This window comes from Delphinapterus leucas, chromosome 4 (assembly GCF_059928025.1).
Source record: "Delphinapterus leucas isolate spDelLeu-1000000601 "Yukka" chromosome 4, BTC_Dleu_Yukka2, whole genome shotgun sequence".
Taxonomy (NCBI): domain Eukaryota; kingdom Metazoa; phylum Chordata; class Mammalia; order Artiodactyla; family Monodontidae; genus Delphinapterus; species Delphinapterus leucas.
Genome location: NC_143132.1, coordinates 65,898,218 through 65,919,676, shown reverse-complemented (window position 1 = coordinate 65,919,676; position 21,459 = coordinate 65,898,218). Strand labels below are relative to the sequence as shown.

The window sequence follows — 21,459 nt, the reverse complement described above, 5'->3', positions numbered from 1 at the left end:
TTCTTGGATTGGAAGAATCAACATTGTGAAAATGACTCTACAACCCAAAGCAATCTACAGATTCAATGCAATCCCTGTCTAAGTACCACTGGCATTTTTCACAGAATTAGAACAAAAAATCTCACAATTTGTATGGAAACACAAAAGACCCCGAATAGCCAAAACAATCTTGAGACTGAAAAATGGAGCCGGAGGAATCTGGCTCGCTGACTGCAGACTATACTACAAAGCTACAGTAATCAAGACAGTATGGTACTGGCACAAAAACAGAAATATAGATCAATGGAACAGGATAGAAAGCCCAGAGATAAACCCACACATATATGGTCACCTTATCTTTGATAAAGGAGGCAGGAATGTACAGTGGATGAAGGACAGCCTCTTCAATAAGTGGTGCTGGGAAAACTGGACAGGTACATATAAAAGTATGAGATTAGAACACTCCCTAACACCATACACAAAAATAAGCTCAAAATGGATTAAAGACCTAAATGTAAGGCCAGAAACTATCAAACTCTTAGAGGAAAACAGGCAGAACACTCTATGACATAAATCACAGCAAGATCTTTTTTGACCCACCTCCTAGAGAAATGGAAATAAAAACAAACAATTGGGGCCTAATGAAACTTCAAAGGTTTTGCACAGCAAAGGAAACCATAAATAAGACCAAAAGACAACCCTCAGAATGGCAGAAAACATTTGCAAATGAAGCAACTGACAAAGGATTCATCTCCAAAATTTATAAGCAGCTCATGCAGCTCAATAACAAAAAAACAAACAACCCAATCCAAAAATGGGCAGAAGACCTAAATAGACATTTCTCCAAAGAAAATATACAGATTGCCAACAAACACATGAAAGAATGTTCAACATCATTAATCATTAGAGAAATGCAAATCAAAACTACAATGAGGTATCATCTCACACCAGTCAGAATGGCCATCATCAAAAATCTATAAACAATAAATGCTGGAGAGGGTGTGGAGAAAAGGGAACACTCTTGCACTGCTGGTGGGAATGTGAGTTGGTACAGGCACTATGGAGAACGGTATGGAGGTTCCTTAAAGAACTACAAAGAGAACTACCATATGACCCAGCAATCCCACTACTGGGCATATACCCTGAGAAAACCATAATTCAAAAAGAGTCATGTAAAAAAAAAAAAAAAAAAAAAAAGAGTCATGTACCAAAATGTTCATTGCAGCTCTATTTACAATAGCCCGGAGATGGAAACAACCTAAGTGCCCATCATCGGATGAATGGATAAAGAAGATGTGGCACATATATACAATGGAATATTACTCAGCCATATAAAGAAACGAAACTGAGCTATTTGTAATGAGGTGGATGGACCTAGAGTCTGTCATACAGAGTGAAGTAAGTCAGAAAGAGAAAGACAAATACTGTATGCTAACACATATATATGGAATTTAAGGGAATAAAATGTCATGAAGAACCTAGGGGTAAGACAGGAATAAAGACACAGACCTACTAGAGAATGGACCTGAGGATATGGGGAGGGGGAAGAGTTAGCTGTGACAAAGTGAGAGAGTGGCATGGACATATATACACTACCAAACGTAAAATAGATAGCTAGTGGGAAGCAGCCACATAGCACAGGTAGATCAGCTCAGTGCTTTGTGACAACCTAGAGGGGTGGGATAGGGAGGGTGGGAGAGAGGGAGACACAAGAGGGAAGAGATATGAGAATATATGTATATGTATAACTGATTCACTTTGTTATAAAGCAGAAAGTAACACACCATTGTAAAGCAATTATACTCCAATAAAAATGTAAAAAAAATCTACAATGAGGTACCTCCTCACACCAGAATGGCCAGAATGTCTGTCATCAAAAAGTCTACGAACAATAAATGCTGGAGAGGGTGTGGAGAAAAGGGAACCCTCCTACACTGATGGTGGGAATGTAAATTGGTACAACCACTATGGAGAACAGTATGGAGGTTCCTTAAAAAACTAAAAATAGCACTACCATATGACCCAGCAATCCCACTCCTGGGCATATATCTGGAGACAAGCACAATTCAAGAAGATACATGCACCCCAAGTTCATTGCAACACTATTTACAACAGTGAAGACACCGAAGCAACCTAAATGTCCATCAACAGAGGAATGGATAAAGAACATGTGGTACATATATACAACGGAATACTACTCAGCCATTAAAAATTAATGCCGTATTCAGAAACATGGCATTATGATACTAACTGAAGATTATCATACTAACTGAAGTCAGACAAAAGACAAATATCATATGATATCCCCTATATGTGGAATATAAAAAAAAATGATACAAATGAACTTCTTTACAAAACGGAAACAGGCTCAAACTTCAAAAACAAAGTTATGGTTACCAAAGGGAAAAGATGGTGGGGGGGGGATAAATTAGGAGTTTGGGATTAACACACTACTATATATAAAATAGCTAACCAACAAGGACCTACTGTATAGCACAGGGAAATCTACTCAATATTCTTTAATAACCTATATGGGGAAAGAATCTGAAAAAGAATGGGTATATGTATATGTATAACTAAATCACCTTGGTGTACACCTGAAACTAACACAACATTGTAAATCAACTATATTCTAATATAAAATAAAAATTAAATTTAAAAAACAAACTGAAGAATAAAAGCCATATGATCATCACAATAGATGCAGAAAAAGCTTTTGACAAAATTCAACATCCATTTATGATAAAACGTCTCCTCCACAAAGTGGGTGTAGAGGGAACATACATCAACATAATAAAGGCCATATATGAATTAAATGAAAAATGAATTAAACACCTAAATGTAAGAGCAGAAAGCATAAAACTCCTAGAAGAAAACACAGGCAGAACACACTGACATAAATTGTAGCAATATTTTTTGGCTCTGTCTCCTAAGGCAAAGGAAAGAAAAGCAAAAATAAATAAATGGGACCTAAGTAAACTTAAAAGCTTTTGCACAACAAAGGAAATCATTGACAAAATGAAAAGACAACCTACTGAATGGGAGAAATATTTGCAAATAATAAGACCAATAAAGGATTATTATCCAAAATATATAAATAGCTCATACAACTCAATATCAGAAAAACAAACCCAATTTAAAATGGACAGACAACTTGAATAAACATTTTTTTTTGGCCGTGGCATGTGAGATCTTAGTTCACCTACCAGGGATCAAACCCACACCCCCTGCAGTGGGAGTGCAGAGTCTTAATCACTGGACTGCCAGGGAAGTCCCTTGAATAAACATTTTTTTTAAAAAGAAGACATACAGATTGGCCAACAGGCACATGTAAAGATGCTCAACATTGCTAATCATCAGAGAAATGCAAATCAAACCCACAGTGAGATATCACCTCACACCTGTCAGAAGGGCTATCATCAAAAAGACCACAAATAACAAATGTTCGAGAGGGTGTGGAGAAAAGGGAACCCTCATGCAATGTCAGTGGGAATTTAAATTGATGCAACCAGTTTGGAGAACAGTATGGAGGTTCCTCAAAAAAGTAAAAATAGAACTACCATATGATCCAGCAGTCCCACTCCTGGGTATGTATCTGAAGAAATGAAAATACTAATTGGAAAAGATACATGTACCCCAATGTTCATAGCAGCATTATTTACAATAGCCAAGAAATGGAAGCAACTTAAGTGTCCATTAATAGAGGAATGGATAAAAAGACATGGTGTGTGTGTGTGTGTGTGTGTACACACACACACACATACACAATGGAATACTACCTAGCCATAAAAAGAATGAAATTTTGCCATTTACAACAACATGGATCAACCTGGAAGGTATTATGCTTTGTGAAGTAAGTCAGACAAAGACAAATACTGTATGTTTTCACTACACGTAGAATCTAAAAAAATCAAACAAACAAATGAATTTAACAAAACAGAAACAGATCTTCAAATATAGAGAACAAACTAGTGGTTACCAGTGAGGAAAGGGGAAGTTGGGAGGGGCAAGATAGGGGTAGGAGATTAAGAAGTACAAACTACCACATATAAAATAAATAAGCTACAAGGATATATTGTAGAGCACAGGGAATATAGCCAATATTTTATGATAACTTTAAATGGAGTATAATTTATAAAATTTTAAATTGCTGTGTTGTACACCTGAAACTAATATAATGTTATAAATCAACTAGACCTCAATAAAAAAATTTTTTTAATTCATCCAAATAAAAATTAATAATGAGATATCTCAAACGGTCTGTATGTAATATTACTTAATTTGGGGTAAAGAGTATAACACATGGATGTCTTACTTGGAACGAGAAACAAAAGGCCCTAGTGTGTGCTCCCTGTCCAGGTGGCTTTCTTCGTTTGGGCTACATCCACACAAAGGGAAGAAGTTAGGACTTGCCCAGCTTGCCCACAGACAAGTCCCACTGATTCCTTTACATCTCGTGCCCCCTCCAGCTCCTTCCCCTCAGAGCCAGGAGAAGCTGGGGAGGGGGGTCACAAACTATTAACTATTAAACAGAGGATTTCCCCCCCTCCTTCAGTTCCCTCAGGTGGAATTGATCTGAAGCAGGTTGGCCTCACCTTGGACAGAGGAGAAGGAGCAAGGAGTTGCATATTTTCTTAAGGATCTAGAAAACATAAGATCCCTTTTATAATATAAGGTGATAGAAAAATATTATTTAATTTAACAAAATTAAATTTTGTTGGTAGAGGCACTATCATACACTGTTGATGGGAGTATGAATTAGAACAATCTTTTTGTGGGGGCAGTTTGGTGGTATCTATCAAAATATACAACACACATACCTTATTTCCAGCACTGTACTGCTAGGAGTTTACTCTCAGAAGCATGACCAGGGTGTTCACTGCTATTTATAGGAAAACACACTGGGAACAAACTAGATGCTTATTGCTGGGGTGGGTACTGGTTTAAAAAAGTACAATCATGTAATGGGAAAACAAGATATTTCTTTGTTCTCGTCCAATGCATTAGAACTACGATTCCTTTCTCACTGGTTACGTGATCTTAAATATTAACACTTCTCTTAAACCTGTCTAGAATTCCCCTGCAAACTCTAAAGCCTCCCAAGCTCTTATTTCACTTAAATATTTTTTTTAACATTTTTATTGGGGTATAATTGCTTTACAATAGTGTGTTAGTTTCTGCTTTATAACAAAGTGAATCAGTTATACATATACATATGTTCCCATATCTCTTCCCTCTTGTGTCTCCCTCCGTCCCTCCCTCCCTATCACTTAAATATTAATCTTATGGTTGCATCCTTCCCTCTGGGATCAGGACTGTCACCAATAGTCTGAAAGCTCCGGAAGAACACTGTTTTTAAAAACACATATTTTTTCTCCTTCTCTATCGACTAAAAGCATCAATCTTTAAAAACATGCCACTTTTGGCAAACGATAAGTGAGGATATTTATACTGAGATCAGTCCTGGCAGGAACAGGAGATATTGTGACTCACGCAGAGCTGCAGAGTCAATTTAGGTCTGTCAGGCTTCTCAGCTTTTCAACACCTGCCTTGCACATGCCCTGCCTGCAAAAGGCTACTACAGTTGGAAAACCCTGTATATTCTCAACATTTGCTTTACATTGAAAAAAAATCAAATTACAAAATACAGACTTATGGTTACCAAAGGGGAAAGAGGTGGGGGAGGGATAAATTAGGAGTATAGGATTAACATATACACGCAAGTATATATAAAACAGATAAACAACAATTCACTGTATAGCCTGGGGAACAAAATTCAGTATCTTGTAATAACCTACAGTGGAAAAGAATTAGAAGATATATATATAAACTGAATCACTTTGCTGTACACCTGAAACTAACATAATATTGTAAATCAACTATATTTCAATAAAAACGAAACCAAAACAACCACCACCACCAAAATACACCTCTTCTGGGAATTTGGGAACTCTTTTTTTTTTTAATTGGAGTATAGTTGCTTTACAATGGTGTGTTAGTTTCTGCTGTAGACAAAGTGAATCAGCTGTACGTATACATACATCCCCTCCCTCTCGAGCCTCCCCCCCCCCACCAACCCTCCATCCCACCCCTCGGGAATTGCCTCTTCAAGAAGGTTTGGATTTTGACACTCCATCAAACTTATTAGAACTGCACCCATCCATACTGGAGGTGATTATATTCTGCAGTCAGACAGCATCGAGGGAACCTGACCTCTGAAATAAGAAAATGCAGTGATTCTCCTTCAGAATTTTCCCCATACCTCTGCTCAGTTTTAAATCTCTGGAATATTGAAAATATTTTCTACCTTTAAAAAGATCATCACGGGCTTCCCTGGTGGCGCAGTGGTTGAGAATCCGCCTGCCAATGCAGGAGACACGGGTTCAAGCCCTGGTCCGGGAAGATCCCACATGCCGTGGAGCAACTAGGCCCATGAGCCACAACTACTGAGCCTGCGCGTCTGGAGCCTGTGCTCCGCAACAAGAGAGGCCGCGACAGGGAGGGGCCCGCGCACCGCGATGAAGAGTGGCCCCCGCTCACCGCAACTAGAGAAAGCGCTCGCACAGAAACGAAGACCCAACACAGCCAAAAATGAATGAATAGGGTTTCCCTGGTGGCGCAGTGGTTGAGAGTCCGCCTGCCGATGCAGGGGACACGGGTTCGTGCCCCAGTCTGGGAAGATCCCACATGCCACGGAGCGGCTGGGCCTGTGAGCCATGGCCACTGAGCCTGCGCGTCCGGAGCCTGTGCTCCGCAACGGGAGAGGCCACAACAGTGAGAGGCCCGTGTACCGCAAAAAAAAAAAAAAAAAAAAAGAATGAATAAATAAAATTAAAAAAAAACAGATCATCATGTGGAACATTTGCATTGGCTTACCTTTTTCTTTGACAAAGTCCTTTTGCAACTCTGGGATCAGGAAACTATAAACCAACTCGGCAACGATCTCCTCTGACTGAAGCTGAGTTCGACTAAAAAGTAAAAAACAAACGAGTATTTCCTTTGTTGCCTTACTTGAGCTGCCGATTTATACTTGGATCCTCCTTGTTTGTGTAAGGAACTCCACTGCTCAAATCCCACCACTGCCTTTTCCTTAAGTGATCTGAAGTAGCACATTCCTGGTGAGTTTGGTTAACTCCATGGAAAATCCAAATTTGTCCTTCACTTAGCCTGCCTACCAGGACGGGAGTGTTAAGAGATACAACTTACAAATGGAAGCCAGAAACCCTGTGGTGATGTCCAAGTAAAATTGGACATACTTAATCACATTGCTTTCCTGCTTTGTGATATTCTAAAAGTAAGAAATATGAAAGTGCTCCAGACTGCAGAGGATAACTGAAAATTCTATTCCCAATGCTCTTACCATACAAAGGTACAGGCCTGCTGGCTGCTGCTAAAACAATGCATACTGAAGCATGAGTTAATATATTTGTTTCTCCTTGGTGGTAAAATCTTAAGCTCTTGAAAAATACATATGAGTAACAGCAAAAGGCTGTCCATCCCACCATCTGTCCCCTTGGTACACACCGGCTTTCCATTTCATAAGCAATGTCATTGATTTCCTCAGCCATCTTCTCTATTTCTGCCCTGGCTTGTTCTTCTGCAGTATTCTCTTCAGTGTTCAGTATTATATCCTCCAGATAGGAAGTTACAGTACTTTGGTGAACTTTAATTACCTGCAAAACCCCAAAATACTCCAGTTACTCAGAATAGGAATGCTACTACTGTACACAAGAAAAATGCATGAATATTGGTTGACTTTTTTAGCACATCTACTTCATTCATCAGTAGTCCCCTCATTCATTATTCTTTTTTTTTTTTAAACTATAGATAGTCTGTTTCTAATCCACCTATCTACCCACTCTGGGAAGCCCCTACCTATCTGGCTCATTTTAGAATTATGGGGTGGGCGATACAACACTGCAGAAAGATCATGGGCTTGAGTCAATAACTCTGTTTTGGATCCTGGCTTTGTTCTTACCAGCAGTGTAATTTGGTCAAGCTACCTAACTGTGGCAGAGACTAAGATGTATTACACAATGTCCTTTCTTTATTCCTCTTAAAGGATTCTTACAGGGAAAGACGTAGCTTTTTTTTTTTTTTTTTTTCTCTTTTCATTTCTCATTTCATGGGGACGAAATGCAGGAGCACCAGTCATCTTAAACTGCCATGAGGGTCACACCCAAGGGACAGAAAAGCAGGAAGCTAGAAGGATCCTGGGTCTCTGGTGAATTTTTTTAACTATCTTCTCAGCCCTGGACTGCTTCTTTTTAAAGCTTTCTTGAAAGAATATAGACTATACATTTAGAAAAGTGCAGAGCACATAAATGTACAGTGCAATGAATGAGGGTCAAGCCACTGCTAGGATCCCAGAGGTCACTGTGAGTTCTACCTGACGACAGACCCTTCCCACTCTCATGAGTTTATGGTAAAGACTTCCTATTCTTTAGGGCTGTGCTCCCTAAGTATGCAACCATAAATAATACAGTTTAGTTTTACCTGTTTTACAGATGGATACCAAGGAAGTATCACAAGCATCAAGGGTGTCGTACTTAGTTTTGTATGCATTCTGTCTCAACAGATTTTGAGCTTTGGGGGAAGGGCACTTTTTATTTAATGTGTGTGTATTTCTTTGTGTCTGAGATAATGCTTGGGACTCAGTAACAACTCAGTACCTGCTTCTTGACTGGCACTGCAGCAGGACTCTGAATATGAAATGTTTACTGAATATCTACCTGTAAAACACCAAGTCCATAACCTTGAATCCCTATGCCTTCCTTATGGGAGAGACCCAATGACCAGTTTAATACAGTTCAACCGAACAACCAACCAACCAACCAAAATATATTTTCTTAAAGTCTGTTATGTACAGAGGGCTATGCTGGTGCTGTGGAAGGCATGTGCCTGCTCCCATGGAGACCACAGACTTATTCAGGAAACAAGTCACACCTAGATGGAACGATTAGACAGTTGAGTCTTGTAATAGTTCAGAGGTGGAAAGTTTAATTTGGTTCACCTCTAGTAATACATGTACTTGTGTGTTTACATATATCTTTATAAATGTGTATGTTTCTGGACACATTTGTGCTTGTAGGTGCGTAAGTGAATAAGGAAACGTATGGGTGGCTATATGTGTGTACCTCCCATCTCTGCTAATATTGTGCATGTGGGCTTATGTTTGTGAGTGTATCTTAACTTATAGATGTGCAAAAGTATGTGTGTTTAAAATATGAGTCTATGCCTTTCTGTATCTATGTTTCTCAATGTCTACATGTTATTTTTCTGGAAATTTACTCGTGTACATTTCTTGGTTTTGGTATATTTATGTGCAAGCATATTTATCTTTAAGAGGGTCATATGATGGGAGATAGGGAATTTAAATGATGCTGGGGTCCAGAGATGGATACATTTTTTACATAAATGTTCCTTAAATCAGGCTGGAAGGGTCATCTTAACCCTTTCTTGCCCCTCCTAGACATGCTGACATTTCCTGGGATTATTCCCACTTAAGAGATACCTTCCTAGAAGCCTTTCACCAGCTTCTTCCTTTCCGTGTTTCTGAGTATAGTGGTTCCTCTGTCTCTTTCCTTTTATTCTCACTCCCAACTGGTTCTTCCCATCCCAGCTGGTTTTTCCTTAGTGATATTAGGTAGAGGATAGTAAATTCTGGTTTGCTAAAAATTTCTACATTTCAGTAACTTTTTTTTTTTGCAGTACGCGGGCCTCTCACTGCTGTGGCCTCTCCCGTTGCGGAGCACAGGCTCCGGATGCACAGGCGCAGCAGCCATAGCTCACGGGCCCAGCCGCTCCGTGGCATGTGGGGTCTTCCCGGACCGGGGCACGAACCCGTGTCCCCTGCATCGGCAGGCGGACTCTCAACCACTGCACCGCCAGGGAAGCCCTCAGTAACTCTTTTTAAGGAAAAATGTGTTAGGATGGTAGGAAGCTAGAATATGAATTATTATTATAGGCTGTATGACACTATAGTTAAAATGCTTTAACCCAAAACTTTTTAAAGCTGTGTAGAGGATGGGAAGTCTGTTTAATTTTAATCAATTTCTTATCTGAAAAAACACATACCAAATACTATTCAGGGGTCAATCCTAATTCCATGGGAATTGGGTAAATCCTTTGAATCCCAGATCAAATAAGAAGACCCCAACTTGACATAGCATTTTTTTTTTTTTAACCTGAGGAGCTCAAAACTATCCACATATATTAATACAATTCAGACAGCCTCTTAGATAGGAATTTTTTTAAGTTCCAGGTTGGCTCTTTCTGCCTTTCCCATCTGGCCCGCATCTGCGCAAGGGAAACTCACACAGCCTTTGCCTTAGCATATTCTGGGTGTGCTGGCCGCCCATGCAGCCTCTTCTGTGCCCACCTCCCCTCAGCCTGCCCAGCTTCCTCCTCTCCATTCCGGGGGTGAGACGCCCTAACTGAAAGCATACACATCAAGCTCTCCAAGAAAGGGGAAGTACTCGTCGCCACCTCTGGGTGTGATTTTTGGGGGAATTAGTCACAGCACAGCTCCCTTTAAAGAAATCTTCCTCACAAATCCCCTCCCATTTTAACACTTGAGCTTTTGTATACTTGATGAGGGTGAGAGTGCTTTGAGATATTACTGGTTCCTCAGATTTCCTCTGAGTTTGCATCTTGGTCACTTTGGAATTTCACATCTATTGGGTCTTGGTCAGAATTCGAACTTACCAGCCTGGCATTCCTAATTCCCAAGATTGTATCTTTAGTCAAAATCTCTCTTTGAAACTCTATCTTGTATATCCATCTGCTGAAATGACACCTCCACTAAGATGTCTCAAACTTAATATAAATCAAACTCTTCATTCCACCCCTGCCCCTAAACCTATTCCACCCTCAGCTTTCCCGCCTTAGAAAATAGAACCGTCACCTCCCCACTCACTGACACCGGAAACTGGACATCATACTTGACTTTACCCCATTTCTCACTCTGGCCTGAGTTACTTCATCAGTCTCCTTCCAGGTCTCTTTGTTTCCACCCTGTCCTCCCCTACAACCTGTTCACACAGCAAAGCAGAGTGACTTCTTCAAAATATGTCACCGGGCCCCATTTGTTTCCTTCATGAAACTTAACACATTTTCTGATCTTACACTTATTCGCCTGTTATATAGGATTTAAGCACCAGGAGAGAAGGGGCCACACCCGGTTTTTCCCTCCAAAGTAGCCCACAATGCCTTTGCACAGTGCTAGGCATACCATAGGAACTCAATACATTATTTGTTGAAGACAATGAAAAACAAAAAACGGAAGCCATTTCATATCATGAGTTTCCTGGCAACGTCCCCACTTGCCTCCTTAAATATCTGGTCCTCCTCCTGCAGGCGCCTCTCTTCCACCTGGCGCCGGCCACTCTCTTCGGCTTCACGCATCCTGCGTTGCCGCTCGGCCAGCATGGACAGGGCGTGGACCCTCCTCTCCTCCTGCAGTCTCACCAGCTCTTTGGACAGGAAGTCAAACATGTCTGCCAGCACCCATCCTTCCAGCCCAGCCAAATGGTTTTCAACCAGTGACACCTTAGAAATAATAATATAACTATGAGGATACAAATTCCACTAAGAATGGTGATTTATGAGGAGGGATGCTGGATTATCCTTGACAGTCACTTCACTTTCAGAGTGCACTTAGTTTTTATTAGGAATATTATCTCCAGACTGGCCCCATCCCAAGGGTTTTACTAGGAAAACTTATGATACAAACTTAGACTTGAGAAAGTAGATTGCTCAGTCAGTCACTGATGGATGATCGTCTTCAAATTATAAAGAGGATTTAGCAAAACATTTGTTAGTGTCCACACAGAATTTTTTTTTCTTTCAATTTTATCCAGAAGGTAAAGTGCTTGGGTCTCCCCAGACGTGAAGGGAAATGTCAAGGTTTTTATTAAAAGATATGTTGGAGTTCAAAAAAATAGAATCTCTTAAAAATTCACTCATGATACCTTTTAATTTTTCAATGCTTTGTCCTTTAACAAAAGTTTGGGGAATTTTAAGATCTTCAGTAACATGAAAGTAGAAAACCTTAGTACTGTTTATTCATTTAAATAATTTCAAAGTCATTAAGAACTATCTTTGAAACAGAGCAGGAAACAAGCCTACATGTCTGTGTAATCACTGAGGTAAAATAAGGGCTAGGGGCCTAGAGTTCTTGGCCAGGAGTAAGCCACAGTATCTATTTATGGATCTCTCTGTGCTGGCTTTGGCACAGGGGGGAACAAAAGTGTTTGAGAAGATTGTACTGTGCTCCTGCTCCTATCCTCAGGGATAAGGGGAAAAGGCTCTTCTCCCAGGCACTTGCTGCTCTCACACTGACGGTTCTCCCTCAATATGAGAGAAGGAGAAAATGAGAGGATCGGCATTGCTGTAGGTACCCATGGGGTGCCCACTCCCCCAGATGCCTGCATCTTACTGGTGTATCCAGGAACAGCTGAAGGCAAGCAGGGTGAGTCTGTGGCTATGTGACAGTTCCTCCCATTAATTCCTCCCTTAGCTCTTAGCTGTCATGATGTCTATCAAGTATTTATCCACTAAATGAGGTAGATGGGTTGAAAATCCTGGATTGTCTTAGCTGTAGCTGCTAAAGTCTATAATCAGAAACCTTGAAGGGGCCAAGGAGGGCATTTTTCCGTCCAGGTCCTGGGTATTCTGCTGCCAGGGCATTCTGCTCCCTATCTGAACAGAAGTGCAGCCCGTCTCCATCATCCCCAGGGCTCCAGGATGCCCAGATTTAGAGACTCCAGTGTCTGCATTCTCCTCTTCTTTCTCTGGTTCCTCTGCTGGGTCTCACAGTCTGTGGCTTTCTTCCTCCCTCCCTGCAAACCAGCTCCCATCACTCAGAGACCATCCCCAGTCCTGCTGTCATGTAAAAGGAATAAAGTGGTGCTCGTTTCCAGGCTGCTTAACATTTGTGCCTAATTCACAGCACAAGAGTTACGTTTGTTACTAAAGGTGGGTCATGTTAGCTTTGCTGTAAGTTTACTTTCTTTTTGTTTGGCCGTACTGCGCGGCATGTGGGATCTTAGTTCCCCAACCAGGGATCGAACCCACGCCCCCCTGCATTGGAAATGCGGAGTCTTAACCACTGCACCGCCAGGGAAGTCCCAAGTTTACTTTCTTGTAACACTAAACTCTGTGCAAATTGGTTCTTTTTCATTTTGATTCACAGATAAGTGGGACAGATAGTAAAAGTGTATCTACACTGTAGTCAACAACATTAAATACTATGTGTCTATAGACAAATGCCAGAAGAAAGTAGGAAACACATTTACAGTTGTCAGGTTAGAGCTGCAATTAGCAGCTATTGTCAGTCACACAGAGCTCAGACGACCCGGTGAAAGTCACAGAATATCATATTAACATATTTAATATGCAGTTTAAGGAGTATGAGCTATGTACAGCTCCAAAACTCATAAATGAGTGTGGATAGTTTTTAAAATCTCATTTCTCACTTTTTTCTTATTGCTTTAATTACTTATTCATTCTGCTAAGCTCCCACTGAAATATATTAGAGTCACCAAATATTTAAGAAAGATTGGAAGAGAAAACCTTTCAAGATTGTGGGGGTTTCTTCTTTTCTTTTTGCAAATAAAAAACTAAGAGCAGGGGCTTCCCTGGTGGCGCAGTGGTTGAGAGTCTGCCTGCCGATGCAGGGGACACGGGTTCGTGCCCTGGTCTGGGAAGATCCCACATGCCGCAGAGCGGCTGGGCCCGTGAGCCACGGCCGCTGAGCCTGCGCGTCCAGAGCCTGTGCTCCACAACAGGAGAGGCCACAACAGCGAGAGGCCTGCGTATCGCAAAAAAAACCCACAAAAACTAAGAGCAGACTCAATTCAGGGAGGGCACAGCCCGTTCAAATTCTGGACTGCAACACCACTGATGAAAAATGCTGGGCTTGTGGGGGGTGTTTCTTTTTCATCACGTCATTTATTGTTACTATAGTGTTGCTTGTATTATAATAAAAACCGAGGGCGAAAATGGGACAAGAAAAGGAGAGGAAAGGAAAGAACCTTGTGCTCGTGCAAGTTCCTCTGTCGCTGCAAGGCCAGGGTCACCTGCTTCTCGGCTTTCTTCACCAGCCTGTCCTCTTCTTGCAGTGCGTGGCTGGTGCGCAGCTCCTGGATCAACTCCAGTCGCTTCTCTTTCCCTTCAAACATCTGTGTCAAGTCAGATCAGAGAGAGACTTTCAAATCAGTATCCGTTGTGCCAGGCACGAGGCCTCGCAGACAGTGACTTGTGAGGCGCTTGTCAACAGAGGGTTCTGTTCTGCCTTTCGGGGCCACAGAGCAGGTGTGTGCCACAGAGCTAGCGGTCAGCCCTCTTTTCTGCACCTTCAGCTGCTCAGGCAGAGAAGGAGCTTAGCTATAGGTTAGTTAGTTATTGACTCAGTTTCTTAAAATGCCTCTCAAAGACAAGGTGACAACTATAGGGTCATGTTAAGAAACTAGAGCCTTCTCCTCATTTCCTCTGCTCCTTCCCTAAGAAGCCTGGGAGTGGTATTTTTCATGGTCATATTTTCTTTTCCGAGAGATTCGCCCCTCATCTGGAATACAGGATCTGCTGTCTGAACTTAACTGCCGTGTTTCTCCTGGGGAAATACTGGCAGGAGAATAGAGAATAATGCTGAACACAGGATGCTCATCCAGCCTCCCTGAACTTACTCACCATAACTGAGTCTCTTAAGAGTTACAGCTGTCTGGGGAGAAAAAATGTTTCAGCTGAGGCTTTATATCAGTCCATTTTTAAACTGAAGCGTGAGCTTGCTCTAGTGGCACAAATAATCTGGCTAAAGCTTTTAGTCAGGAAGACCGGAGTTGAATTTGGCAGTTAACATAATCCCCCTCAGACTCATATTACTCGCCTGTAAAATGGGTAATTGATACAAAAAAAGAAAAAGAGCTGATATATGTAGAGCAAAGAATATATAATGTGAGCATGTGGTAAGAGTTCAAAACTGTAGTTATTACTTAGCTATTTCATTTATTATTCAGGTATTGATACCTATATACAAACGCAGATAATTGTATTACAACTTTGTGGAAAATTAGAGAATCTACTTGTGATGTTTAGGGTCAAAATTCAGGTATGAAAATTGCTGGATTTATCAATTCCAAGGAAGACATTAGCTTCATACTGCCTTGGGTACACTACAGCAAACAGCAGGCGGTCCTTTCTTGCCTTGTTACTGTGCCACTCGGGCAAACTATGGCAACTCAAGAGCACAGTACCATAGGACAGCAGGGTGCAAGAGGCAATTCACCCCAAGGAACCAAGCACATATGCGTTCTGTAAATCTATTCTCAAAGGAGAAGAACAGGGCCAGTGGTTGTAACCCTACACACCATGTTCTGAACGACTCTGCCCCGGAGTAACTTTTGAAGGTAGATCACAGCCATTTCTATATCTTCTTCTTCCTAAAAGAACAAAGGGAGAACCAAGCAGCTTGAGAACAGCAGCAGTCAGCATCAAATACTTTTTTGAAGATTTATATCAAGCAAAAGATTTATATCTAGCAAAAAGCTAGATGCCAGAAGGATTTAAAGAGAATAAAACATCATCCCTCTTTGAACATATAGGACTTTAAGTGTTACTTACTGTATTGTTAAAATTCATTATTATTTTTTCATTATAAATAAGATATCATTAATAAATTCCATCAGAAGCAAAAAATTCACCCACTGTCATGGTATCCTTACAAATTAAGCCATTTTCATTTTTTCTATATTCCTTTCCAACAAAATCTTTCTTGAAGAAGTAAGTATTGCTAATAAATCCCTTTTGCAATAGTATTTTCATGTTTGATCATGCGTAGACAAAGAATACAGCTGGTCTATATCAGAGTCGAAAATGAGGTGCTTTTCACAAGAATTTAGCTAAACTGGTAAAATAAGAATATAATGGATAAGATCAGCTATCTATAAAAATCACCTTAAATAAGTGTATGTCAAAAGCAGAAAGATCAGAGTCTGCAAATTTACTTAAAGCCCCTCTGAATGCAAAAGTAATCAACAGTGGAATCAATGGCATTAACACTCGTGAATGACAACGTGTTAACCACAGGCAGTGGTCAGCACAAAGTCTAGAAAAGGGGACACTGCCCAGAAGCACATCGTGTCCAGTCAGTGGGAGCATTCCAGTCCCTCCAGAGACATCAGAGCCATCGGAGGTGCTAGTGAGATCTCCCGTCAACTCCCCTCCCTCTGACAGAGCACAACAACCTTCTGTACAATTTGGCTTCTTGTGAGAACGGCCCTGTATTGGGAGATAACAAGCTGACCTCCCAAGAGCAATATCCTGATATACCAGGCAGTTATATTTCTCTCCGTAAAGTAACAAATTTGCGTTGTGGCATCTCCAGCAGTTTCTTGTAGGTTTAGTCTGAGTCAGTCCTTTAAATCCAAACCAACTATGGAATGTTGACCAAACTGAGCCTGGGGCCCTGCAAAGGTGAGGTACGGCCCTGGTCAGGGTGAACTCTCTGAGCCAGTCTTGATGTCACCTCTGGTATTGCATTCCTCTCTAATTCCAGCTGTCATCAGCCACTTCCTCATGTGGGAGGACAGTTACAGTAAATGATCATAATTCCATCTTCTTTTTTTTTTATTTGATGTACATCAGAATTACCTTCTGATGCCAATTTTTCTTGGGAAGATTTTCTTCTTTGTGTTTTTATTCTTGAAAAGGATTGACTTTAGATTTCATTTCATTTTGCTTGTTTTTGTGTGTGCATTTGAAACATAAGGATAAAGGCAACGTAAGTCAGATCTTGGGAAATGAACACTTACGTTAGGTTTGTTTTTAACCCAAACTATCTGGAGAATAAACAGCAATACTGAATTTAGCTTTTCAAATAAAAGAACCTTCAAACTTACATTGGAATTCATCTCCAAAGTTGGAGTTGGAAGTCGAGGTTGAGGTATTGGCTTTCTTTGAAGAAAACGCATTGGTTTCTTTGCTTCGAGGCCCTTATTCTTCTTTTCCAACAGTGCCTGAAATAACACACCAGTGAGTGTCATTTCTTACCTTTGTATTTTTTTCCCACTACCAGATCTAGGCCACAGATCTGAATATCAGTCAGAAAGAATTTTCTCTATGGCCATGCTAGGACGGTTTGAGAAAGTCCAAACCAGGGTGCACCTATGATATTCCCATGCATAAGTTAACCACTGAACAAACATGAAACATATTCTAGGTGTATCCATTTTAATCAAAAGTTTTGGAGACTTTAAACATTTTTTTTTTTGAGTTTTTGAAAGGTTCTGTCATGTGTATATGCAAGCAAAACCCCCAACTCCTACTGTTCCACATGAGCTAATTTGCTGTTTTAAATGACTGCCTGGGCAATAGAAAATTGTCCTGTGTAGTAAACGACTGAAATATTTAGTATGTTTTGTTGTTATGGGGGAACTAAGGGGCATTAAATGGCAATTATCTCAAAGTGAAGAGAGCTTTACTTTGGGCTTGAAATCCTACACATCAAGATTTTTGAATATGGTTCCTTGTGGAAGAGTGTATGTGTTTCTGTTTAAACATGCACTTTATTTTCTTACTTTTGATCGTCAAAAATCCTGCCAAAATTATACATAAGATTTTGTTCATCAGTTCCATTTTCAGACATAAGGGGATACTTTTTAACTTAAAAGTATCAAAAATTCTGATCTCTGTGATTTTAAAATCACACTTTCATTACTTTTTCATCACATAATTTTTATATTATTTTTTCCATAAAAACACAAGTAAGTGATAAAACACTTAAATAAGTGATAAAGCACTAAGCCAAGACTTGAAGTTAATAAAAATATGAAAATTATGAGTAAAATTTGGAACCACATCCAATTATTGTGGTTGTAACAGAGCATCCGAGTTTCCTGAAAATAAATCTGATGGCAAATATATATAATAGCTCTATGATAATCCAAACTAATGAATCAACAGGAAGCAGCAGCAGTTTAAAAGTACAGTTTGCCCTTGAACAACATAGGTTTGAACTGCATGGATCCACTTATACATAGATTTTTTTCAATAAATATATTAGAAAAATTTGGGGAGATTTTTGACAATTTTTAAAAACTTGCAGACAAACCACATAGCCCAGAAATATTTTAAAAAGTTAGGTATGTCATGAATGCATAAAATAAATGTAGATATTAGTCTATTTTATCATTTACTACCATAAAATACACAAAATCTATAAAAAGTTAAAATTTATCAAAACTTATGCACATAAACACTTACAGACCAAACATGGTGTTATTCAAAGTCAAAAGAAATGTAAACAAATGTAAAGATGCAGTGTTAAATCATAACTGCATAAAAGTAACTGTAGTAGATACTATACTACTGTAATAATTTCATGACTACCTCTTATTGCTTCTGCTGTGAGCTCAAGTGTTGCTAGTATCCACTTAAAATGTAGGGTGACACTAATCATGTATGAGTGAACAGTTCATCTCTCCAGTAAATTGCATGTCATGGTAACAAGTGATCTCTAGCAGTTCTTGTATATTCTTCGTTGTGTTCAGTGCAATACTGTAAACACTGAGTAACACTATGGGAGCCATACGAAGTGTCACTAGTGACGGTGGGAGTGCTCCCAAGAAGCAGAGAAAAGTCATGACATTACAAGAAAAAGTTGAATTGCTTGATATGCACCGTAAATTGAGGTCTGCAGCTGCAGTTGCCCACCATTTCAAGATAAATGAATCCAGCGTAAGGACCATTGTGAAAAAAGACAAAGAAATTCATGAAGCCATCACTGTAGCTACACCAGCAGATGTGAAAACCTCGCAATCTTTGCAAAATACCTTTTTATCACATGTTGAAAATGCAGCTTTCATGTGGGTGCAGGATGAAAGGCATACCTATAGACTGTAATATGATTCAAGAAAAAGTGAAGTCATTATAGGAGAGCTTAAAGTAAAAGGATGGTGAAGGATCTAAAGCTGGAGAATTTAATGCCAGCAAAGGATGGTTTGATGGTTTTAGAAGGAGGTTTGGCTTAAAGCAAGATAACAGGAGAAGCAGCTTCTGCTGACCAAGAGGCAGAAGATACGTTCCCAGACACCACTAAGAAAATCATTGAGGAGAAAGGATATCTGCCTGAACAGGTTTTTTTTTTTTCTTTTTTGCAGTACGTGGGCCTCTCACTGTTGTGGCCTCTCCCGTTGCAGAGCACAGTCTCCAGACGCGCATGCTCAGCGGCCATGACTGACGGGCCCAGCCGCTCCGCGGCACGTGGGATCCTCCCGGACCGGGGCATGAACCTGTATCCCCTGCATCAGCAGGCGGACTCTCAACCACTGCGCCACCAGGGAAGCTCCTGAACAGGTTTTTAATGCAGATAAAAGTACTGTGTTCTGAAGACATGTGGAAGTGTTTCCAATGATCACCTGGGTGACTACAGTGGTTTTGGCTCCACTAGATACACCAGAAATACATCTACACGTGGAACACCTCCTACAGAACACCTACTGAACACTGGCAGAAGACCTCATACCTCCCAAAAGGCAAGAAACTCCCCACATACCTGGGTAGGGCAAAAGAAAAAACAGAGACAAAAGAATAGGGATGGGACCTGCACCAGTGGGAGGGAGCTGTGAAGGAGGAAAGGTTTCCACACACTAGGAAGCCCCTTCGCGGGCGGAGACTGTGGGTGGCAGAGGGGGGAGCTTCGGAGCCGCGGAGGAGAGCGCAGCAACAGGGGTATGGAGGGCAAAGCGGGGAGATTGCTGCACAAAGGATTGGTGCCGACCAGCACTCACCAGACCAAGAGGCTTGTCTGCTCACCCGCCGGGGCGGGTGGGGCTGCGAGCTGAGGCTCGGGCTTTGGTCAGAGCGCAAGGAGAGGACTGGGGTTGGCGGCGTGAACACAGCCTGAAGGGGTTAGTGCACCACAGCTAGCCGGGAGGGAGGCCGGGGAAAAGTCTGGACCTGCCGAAGAGGCAAGAGACTTTTCTTCCCTCTTTGTTTCCTGGTGCGCGAGGAGAGGGGATTAAGAGCCCTGCTTAAAGGAGCTCCAGAGACGGGCGCGAGCCATGGCTAAAAGTTCGGACCCCAGAGACGGGCAAGAGACGCTGGGGCTGCTGCTGCCACTACCAGGAAGCCTGTGTGCAAGCACAGGTCACTATCCACACCTCCCTTCCGGGGAGCCTGTGCAGCCTGCCACTGCCAGGTTCCCGGGATCCAGGGACAACTTCCCCGGGAGAGTGCACGGCGAGCCTCAGGCTGGTGCAATGTCACACTGGCCTCTGCCGCCGCAGGCCCGCCCCGCACTCCGTGACCCTCCCTACCCCCGGCCTGAGTGAGCCAGAACCCCCGAATCAGCGGCTCCTTTAACCCCGTCCTGTCTGAGCGGAAAAACAGACACCCTCCGGCAACCTACACACAGAGGCGGGGCCAAAGCCAAAGCTGAGCCCCTGGGAGCTGTGAGGACAAAGAAGAGAAAGGGAAATCTCTCCCAGCAGCCTCAGAAGCAGCGGATTAAAGCTCCACAATCAACTTGATGTACCCTGCATCCGTGGAATGCATGAATAGACAACGAATCATCCCAAATTGAGGAGGTGGACTTTGAGAGCAAGATTTGGGATTTTTTTCCCCTTTTCCTCTTTTTCTGAGTGTGTATGTGTATGCTTCTGGGTGAGATTTTGTCTGTATAGCTTTGCTTCCACCATTTGTCCTAGGGTTCTATCGGTCCGATTTTTTTTTCTTAATAATTTTAATAACTTTATTTTATTTTACTTTATCTTCTTTCTTTCTTTCCCTCCTTCCCTCCTTTAGACAACGAATCATCCCAAATTAAGGAGGCAGACTTTGAGAGCAAGATTTATGATTTTTTTCCCCTTTTCCTCTTTTTGTGAGTGTGTATGTGTATGCTTCTGTATAAGATTTTGTCTGTATAGCTTTGCTTGCACCATTTGTCCTAAGGTTCTATCTGTCCGTATTTTTTTTAAATTTTTTTTCTTAATTATTTTTTAATTTAATAACTTTATTATATTTTACTTTATTTTACTTTATCTTCTTTCTTTCTTTTTTCCTTCCTTCCCTCTTCCTTCCTTCCTCCCACCGTCCCTCCCTCCCTCCCTCCTTTCTTTCCTTCTTTCTTTCTTTTCTTTTTTCTTCCTTCCTTCCTTCCTTCCTTTCTTTCTTTCTTCCTACTTGTACTAATTCTTTCTCTCTACTTTTTCTCCCTTTTATTCTGAGCCATGTGGATGAAAGGCTCTTGGTGCTGCAGCCAGGAATCAGTGCTGTGCCTCTGAGGTGGGAGAGCCAACTTCAGGACACTGGTCAACAAGACACCTCCCAGCTCCAAATAATATCAAACGGCGAAAATCTCCCAGAGATCTCCATCTCAACGTCAGCACCCAGCTTCACTCAACGACCAGCAAGCTACAGTGCTGGACACCCTATACCAAACAACTAGCAAAACAGGAACACAACCCCACCCATTAGCAGAGA

The 21,459-nt window shown here is 41.3% G+C and overlaps 1 protein-coding gene across 3 annotated transcripts in view; it reads right to left on the bottom strand.

Annotated features, from left to right (window-relative positions):
- The window catches only part of CFAP91 (cilia and flagella associated protein 91), a 149,864-nt gene that overhangs the window by 40,969 nt on the left and 87,436 nt on the right, over positions 1-21,459 (bottom strand). For all 3 annotated transcript variants that reach the window (XM_022561242.3, XM_030760826.2, XM_089910577.1), the window contains 6 exons: positions 16,878-16,994; positions 15,348-15,419; positions 14,016-14,162; positions 11,308-11,529; positions 7,504-7,652; positions 6,856-6,947 (listed from right to left, as the gene is read on the bottom strand). In XM_022561242.3, coding sequence (XP_022416950.1) covers positions 6,856-6,947; positions 7,504-7,652; positions 11,308-11,529; positions 14,016-14,162; positions 15,348-15,419; positions 16,878-16,994 — 799 coding nt within the window. The remainder of the gene's footprint in view (positions 1-6,855; positions 6,948-7,503; positions 7,653-11,307; positions 11,530-14,015; positions 14,163-15,347; positions 15,420-16,877; positions 16,995-21,459) is intronic.